We start from the raw sequence: 7,816 nt of genomic DNA, 5'->3' as shown, positions 1-7,816 counted from the left end.
TGTGGGTATAGGTGTTTATATCTGTCTGTAGGTATGTATGAATGGACGTCTATGTATATATAGTCTATGTGCTGCACAGGACGTGTGTGTGTGTGTGTGTGTGTGTGTGTGTGTGTGTGTGTGTGTGTGTGTGTGTGTGTCTGTGTGTGTGTGTGTGTGTGTGTGTGTGTGTGTGTGTGTGTGTATCTATGTATGTATGTAAGAGATGGAAGGAAGTAATTATGTTATTTACTTTAGGATAAGGGGTGAGAGTAAATAAGTTTTTACTTCTTCTCACTCCTTTTCGAATACTCATCTGACGATGTTTTTCTTGATTTATTTTATATTATTATTGCTGTTATTCATTTATTTGAGAGGAAAACTTTGTTGTTAATTTTCTTTTTTTTTTCCTTATTTGTTTTCGTACCTTATTCGAAATAAACATTTCAATCAATCAAATCAATCAATATCCCTTTAGCATTCCTCTTTCAATTACACTCACACCAACACAAACATGTACACAGGAACATATCTGTCCTACAAAGAAAGTTTATTTTCTAGAAATGGATAGTGCGCCCTTCTTGTGCAATTCTGTTGTTCAAACTTTAAATTCTGGTGCTTTAATCAATTTTGATAAAGGTTGTCTATCAAAATCATAAGACAAAAATAATGATTATTTTAGGTCACAAGTTTAGTTGTCACATACTTGAATTCTTTTCTAGTTACTCCCATCTTATTTATAAAAAACAAAAACCATTTTGGCCTTACCTTTACTTATAGATGAAGTCCATCCTTCTCCACTCCACGACAAGCTCTATGACTTGGTTGTAAAAGTCTTCCTTATTGTTTTCTTAGTTTTAAGAGTCTCTCCGTCTCAATGGAGATTATGGCCAAAGTTCAGTTCACGTACGCCCCCTTGAGGTGAGGCAGAGTACTGCCTGCCTCACCTGCTGACTTTTCTCTGCACTTTAAGATCAGCAGCAACGGTTCTCTCACACATACATTAAATACATTACACAGACTGTAGAGAGTCATGCTGTATGACATATTGGTGACATGCTGAGCAACAGAAACGGGCAGCGTCACGTGACCCAGTTTGTATTGGATCAGTCAGATATGAGGAACAGCTCTCCACTGCCTCACCTGGGATTTCTGCCCTGGATTTGATCACCAAATACTCAAATTCAGCGATTTTTACTTTATAAAATGTCAAATGTGTAGAGTCACACTGAAGATGCATCTTAACCACAAATCTGTGGAAAATATTAATATTTATATTATGTACTTTCTTTTTTTCTTTTTTATCATGATGGCAGCTGAGGCCCTGGCACGTGGTTTGACCAGCTGGTTTGTCCCCAGCTCTAATTGTTCTCTACCAAACAGAGAAGATTTTTGGCAGTTGGTAGTTGGATTCTATTGGTTCCTTTGTGTTTGGGGGCGGGGCTTAGCCAAAGGTCAATTAGCAATTGGGAGAATTATCAAAGTTCCACAGGAGAGGATGACAGGTTCAAAACCCAAGATTCGGCAGTCTCCCGATAAACTTTTAGAAACGGTAAAGGTGGCATTGGTAAGAATCAATTCAGAAAAAACTAAATCCAAAAGGTAGGCCAGAAATAAGCAGTTGTTATAGTCCATGTTGATGTCCTCTGTACAGCAGGTGTTACGGATTACCTGGTTTCCGTGTTAACTGGTGACATACTTCCAAGAGCGTCTCTTGTTGCTGCTGATAGCAGCAGGTGTTATAAACCCCACAGCCTAGCAGCAGGTGTTATAAACCCCACAGCCGTCCTGACAAACAGTCTAACTGCCTTTGCAATAATGTTTTAAAGTGTCGTACCTGTCATGGGTCTCTATCCTCGTTCGAAGAACACGTGTCTAGTGGTGACGTCACTCAGCTGCAGCTGCAGGAGCTCAGGTAACGTCAGGTCACGTACGTCACTGGGGAGGGGGCGGGGCTCTAACACAGGTCAACTTGTGACCACTTTCGGTGGGCAGCAGGGACACAAACCCCAAAACATCCAAATACAATTTTCAGAATCATTGAAAAAAAACCTTTATTGAACTTAAAAATTTTACTTGTTTGAACACAGACGTGTAAAAATTTCCATTTCAAACTGCAGACTTGAGTCGAGTTCAGGAGTCCAAAAGAGGCAGAAAAGATCCGTTTCCAAGTGGGAAAAACACCTAAAAAACTGGGAACTTCCCACTTGTCTACTGGGAATGTTGTGATATTTGTGTATCTCCATTCACCATAAACAAATCACATTTTAAGGAGAAATAACCAAATTTTATTAGGTCGCTACAAAGAAAAGTGGAATTCCCACAAGTGTAGAAACGACATATTTACGTAATATTTACAGAAGATTGCATGAATGGTGTGAACTTGTCGCGTGAATACTCCTAAATAAATAACAGGATTTCTATGAATGGTGAGATTTCCCAGGTCCTTGAACACACCGTCGATCCCCAGAACTAGGAAAGTGAATTATTTGAAGTTAAAATTAGCCTCAGACCTGCAGAGGAAAAGAAAAGTCCTCCTGAGCAGGTCGGATGTTTCAGGACATGAAGAGTCTTTCGTCTTCATGGGAACCTTAAAACGAGCTTCACATCTTCAGGACGGAACGTTCTGGAGCTCCGTGGAACCAACATGAAGCTTCATCTGCCTCCTCGCTGCTGCTGTGGAGGTGAAGCTCCAACGGTTTGCTCCTCAGGAGGAGGAGCAAAGTCTGCATTCTCCTCCTCCGCATTCCTTTCCTCTTCTTCCTCCTCCTGCAGCATCTCCACCTTCTCCTCATCCATATCCTCCTTCTCCACCTTCTCCTCATCAATCTCCTTCTCCACATTCTTCTCCTTTTCCTCCTCCTCTGTAGTCTCTTCCAGCACCATCTCCACCTTCTCCTCTACATTCCTTTCCTCTTCAATCTCCTCCATCTTCTCCTCTTGCCCCACCTCCATCATCCCCTCCTCCCCCTCCCTGGTGGACTGTAGGACCCCTGCAGTTGGAGACGTTGGTTGGAGCTGTGAGGAGTCGACAGTCTGCGAGTCTGAAGGATGTGAAAAGAAGAAGATTCAGAAATGAAGTGAAAACGCAAAACTTCCGCTATAGTTTGAGGATCAGTTTCTACAACGACACTCCCATTGTTGACGTTTGTAGAATATTCTTCTCTGTTAGCATGTGTGAGGTTTTATTACAAAACTAACACACAGCGCCAACTCGTGGCCCAACATGGTAACTACATCGTTTGCAGCGTTTCCATGGCAACGGACATCGATTTCCGAATGTTGCCACGTAAACGTGAATTTTTTTTCTGAAATGAAACCAAAATGCATTCTCATTTGAAACGTTACGTAAACGTAAAACCCTTCCGAAATAAAAACGCGTTCATTTGAGCCGTTGTCGTGCAAACGTGGCCTCAGCCTCGGGGCGGCGCCACAGGGGGGCCCCCGGACCACAGGCGCGGGTCATCGGGTGTGTTTAGTACCTGGAAGCTGCTGGCGGGCGAGCCTCCTCTCCAGAGCGCGCCTCCTGTTCAGCTCCATGCGGCTGCGCTGCTCCTCAGTTAGGGAGGGCGGGGTCGGTGGCGCCGGAGGGGGCAGGGCCTCTGCGAGCCGGGCCTCTGTGGGCGCCGGGGTGGAGTGGACCAGTCTGCTGAACGGGTCGAGGTCCTCAGACAGCTGCAGATCAGGAAGGCCCGCCTCCTCGCCTGCAGAGGGTGACACACACACTCGAGTGAGGGTCGCACACACACACTAGGGTGAGGGTCGCACACACACTAGGGTGAGGGTCGCACATACACTAGGGTGAGGGTCGCACGGGTCGCCTGCTTTGTGGTTTTACCTGTGAAGTCCTCGTGTGTGAGCGGCATGTCCAGTCGGATCCTCTTCAGACACGTCTGCACACACCCACACACACACACACACACACACACACACACGGTTAGCAAGGACACGGTGGCCGCCTCACTCAGACCACCAGCAGCACCGTCCCACCTGAACCTCCTTCTTAGAACCCAGTTTCTCCACTTTTTCAATGAAGTCCTCAAACTGCAGTTTGGGGTAAAGCCGGTGGGCCCAGTTCTCCATCTTCTGCATGAGCAGCTGCAGGTTCTCCGCCTGAAGGAGAAACATCCGCAGTTACACCTCAAACGTCTGCTATCGGGCCACCGGGAGGCGCCGCAGGGTCTCGCTGCTCTCACCTCGTGTCCTTTCCCTTTGAATTGCAGGTCCTGGAACAGAGAGCGCAGAGCAGGAAGTCCCCTGTCTGAGATCAGCCTGAAGAACAGAAACATGGCTTCATGTTCATGAGTTCACATCAGACAGGAGAAGACTGAGAAACATCTGGAGCTCAGTTTGTCCTCCATCCTCCCCTGGAAGAACTACTCTTACTCTCTTTATCTCACCAGGAAGCTTCTGCAGCAGTGAAGAGCTGAAGCTTGACTTACCGCTGAGAGTCCAGTTTGGGCTGCGGCCTCTTCACTCCTTTTCTTTTGGCTGCAGGAACATCCTCCAGTTTGGAGAGCTCAGCTTCTTCACCTCCGTCTAAGCCGACAGTAACGGGGGGGGGGGGGGGGGGGGGGTTTCAACAGCTTCATATCAAACTGGGTCTCCAGAGAAGGTCTGCCGCTCTGTGTTTCCCTCCTCTGGACCTGAAGTATTTTGCGACATCGGAGGTATGAATGGAATCTGACCGGTAGATCCTCACCGTTTGCGAAGGGTTCTCCGTCGTCCTGTCCTCCCTGACCCGGAGAGCCAGGCGGAGGAAGAGGAGGGAAGCCTTCATCCTCCATGCCCTCATACTCCGGGAGGTCACTGAGGTCGAGGATGCCCCGCATGTTGGTGGAGGATGAGGAGAAACGGTCTCACTGAATCAAAATCACTCTGGAACAAGATCATAGGACAGAGTTCAAAAACAAACACACAAACACATTTTCATATTCTTCTGTCTGCTTTTAGGGAAGCACCGATACCGATACCGATACTAGTGTCGGGTATGCTGCTGATGTAAGTTATATTGGTGGTGATGGATCGGTTCTGATGTGAGGGTGGAGACAGAAATATAAACAACAAATTTGTAAAAGTTTTTGTTATGGTGACATGCAATTGTTCTAATAAAAAATGATTAAAAAAGGGCTACAAAATAAATAAAATACAAAGGAATAAAATTAAATATGGTACATTACAAGAGGAACTTTAAAGTTCGTGAGCGGGTTACTATATTGTCCTGAATAGAGTGAAGTTCTGTGAATATTCAAACATGTATTTCCTAATAAGTCCTGAAGGATGCAGCAATGGGACAACAATCAACTTCCGGTTGAAACCAAAGAAGAAGAAGAACGTGAGCGCGGGAAGCTGAACCTGGGATGAATTGTAAACACGAAGGATTAAAAAAAACTCAAGATTCACATTGGATTACTTTTATTCAGATTTACAAGAATAAAGAGAAGGGACGGAGTCGGCGGAGCCGAGGAGGAGAAATAGTGTGTTAGTCTGCATCGTGTTTTTTTCAGGGTTTTGGTGAAGATTAACGTTTATAGTGAAAACAAACTCCGATTCTCTCATGAAGGAAGAATAAAAAATGATTCTGCTTCCGTCAGCGGACAAATAAAAACACAACAACACGACAGCGGCCTTAAATCCGCGCAGAGATGTACAAATGAAGTTAGTTGTCGTACCTGAAAGTAGAAGTTTGAAGGACGAGCGGAGCCAAACTGCACTCCCACACAAGAACTACGTCACTGTGGTGTACATTTCAAAATAAAATCCACCGGAAGTAGATGAGTCCACAATGTGCACGCGGGTCAAAATCTGTCTTTTACAAACTTTGCTCATGTGTTAGTTTTCACAACTTCATTTTATGTTAACGGGTCTATGATTCTTGTTCTGTTCCCAGCGGAGCTTCATGTCTGTCTGGAGCTGATTTAGCTGCTGAATGTGTTGATTAGTTCTCAAGTTTTAGATCAATGTTGTAAAATGTATTTTTTTTTTTAAAGGATTAATGTAAATTCCATTCCATTTGCAGTGTGAGTTGCTTGAATTCCTATTGTTGTATTCTGGTAACAATGATATTTACTTGAGAAGTTGTCAAGTAAACGAGGCCTTCTAAATAAAGAAAAATTTGATAAAAATGTATAGACACAGAAACACTCAATTCACTGCATTGCTATAATGAAAACCTGTAAACTTAAAAAAAAATGTCAAAGTTAAAGCTGGATCGGTGCTGGGCGATCAGTGCATTAGGAACACCGACACAATCGAACCCAACAGCGATGAAAGATGCTCCCAATTTTTCAAAAAAAACCTCACATAATTCTTCAATAACCACTCAAGATTGAACTCTTAAAAATGTGTTTAATGGAAGTTTAATGATCCACAGAGTTACATCACTTTCTTCTCTTCACAAACAGTTAATGAGCTCCTCTCTGTTAGTCCAACCTGAAGCTAAAACCACACCGGAGCCGTTTGTTACAAACTATTCTGGAGCTTCCAGCCGGTGGAGGGACGAGCCGGAGGACGAGGCGTGGACAGAGGTGTGGACATGGCGGACAGGACGAGTCCTCCTCAGGTGGACACTTCCTGTCAGAGGCGGCGCCGCAGCAGGAACATGAGGAATACGGCGCTGAGCAGGATGCAGAGCGTGCACACGGTGGGAACCACGATCTCCGTCACCATCTCCATGTGGCCGATCAACGGATCTGCAGCGACGGGAGAGTCAGAGCAAACACAGCTTAAACAACCGTCCGCGACGATACCGGGAATCCAACTACCAATCAACTTCTACTCAACTGTCTTTAAGAGCAGCTGCCAGGTTACTTTATACAGTTTGAATCACGTAAATCCGAGGTGTCAAACACGTTTTAGTCCAGTTTCCACATGCAGCCCAGATTCATCTTGAATGAGACTTAAAGTTAAATAGAACCTTTAAATATGAACTTTTACTTTGTAGTGGCGTAGGGCACGTGTGATGGAAAGGTTGATATTTTCACTAAATCAAACAGTGACTAGTGAAAATCACTACAATCTCAACATAAATAAAACTTGGTGCAAAATACAGTGAAAGCGGTGTTGTAGACCCCGGGTATACTTCTGTTCCAGTCAGCATCGCGTACACACCCGCTTCCAAATCCCCCATGATGCACCACTCAGCAGGAGCCACGAGCCAAACGGCCCATTGTTTTCACCCCTAGGATGATGAAGCCGTGCAGCGTGAGGGCCGACGAGCCAATCAGAAGCTGAGTACGGTGGGTCATTACGAGGCAAATCTTGCAAACCCATAAATTATACCGAAATTGTGTGACAATGGGAAAATACGATGGACGGATTTTCACTGAATGGAGTCGTCTTACATGGCACCATTTCTAAACAAAAACAAAAACAAAAAAAGGTTTTCTGGGCTTTAAAAAGAGGTATAAATCAAGAGTATACCCACTTCTCTGGTGACCAAAACACCACAGAGTGAAATGTCTGAACGTTTCTCCTCGAGCTGTTGCATTGTGGGTGTTTTTGTTTGATATCAACGAGGTCGCGAGCTCTCATGGCAGCAGCGTCGACATCTCAGCTCGGCTCTCAGTGTTGTGTCGCTAAGAAATCTGTTTTCTTTGATACTTCAAGGATTTGCTTGGTGGTTTGGCTGGATTGGAGCCTCTTGTGGGGCAGTTTGACACCCCTGCTTCAAACACGGTTAACTTTATCTTATAAAGCGAAGATAACCTCTATTTAATCACAGCTACCGTGGATGCTGTGTTAATCCAGCAGATTAGACTCACGGGTTTATGTTTTCAGAGACTACTTTATGTTCAACAAACTCACAACACAAGTTTACCGCTGCTGCACCAAGACT

At 44.8% G+C, this 7,816-nt stretch overlaps 2 protein-coding genes across 2 annotated transcripts in view; both read right to left on the bottom strand.

Annotated features, from left to right (window-relative positions):
• Nucleotides 1-2,011: 2,011 nt before the first annotated feature.
• tipin (timeless interacting protein) lies at nt 2,012-5,721 on the bottom strand. The gene is made up of 8 exons (XM_080458563.1): nt 5,652-5,721; nt 4,682-4,857; nt 4,422-4,518; nt 4,176-4,251; nt 3,970-4,092; nt 3,818-3,872; nt 3,462-3,683; nt 2,012-3,023 (listed from the first exon to the last, which is right to left on the bottom strand). The coding sequence occupies exons 2-8, from the start codon at nt 4,809-4,811 to the stop codon at nt 2,635-2,637; spliced, it is 1,092 nt and encodes a 363-aa protein (XP_080314689.1). The 5' UTR covers nt 4,812-4,857; nt 5,652-5,721; the 3' UTR covers nt 2,012-2,634.
• Nucleotides 5,722-6,555: 834 nt separating this feature from the next.
• lctla (lactase-like a) overlaps nt 6,556-7,816 on the bottom strand; it is a gene marked incomplete at its 3' end in the record, with an annotated part of 9,557 nt that continues 8,296 nt past the window's right edge. Inside the window, exon 13 of the mRNA XM_080458672.1 lies at nt 6,556-6,671. Within this exon, the coding sequence (XP_080314798.1) occupies nt 6,556-6,671 (116 nt within the window). The remainder of the gene's footprint in view (nt 6,672-7,816) is intronic.

Source organism: Lipophrys pholis, assembly GCF_963383615.2.
Source record: "Lipophrys pholis genome assembly, chromosome: 2".
Taxonomy (NCBI): domain Eukaryota; kingdom Metazoa; phylum Chordata; class Actinopteri; order Blenniiformes; family Blenniidae; genus Lipophrys; species Lipophrys pholis.
The sequence above is the reverse complement of the archived record's forward strand: the minus strand, read 5'-3'. Positions and strand labels throughout refer to the sequence as shown.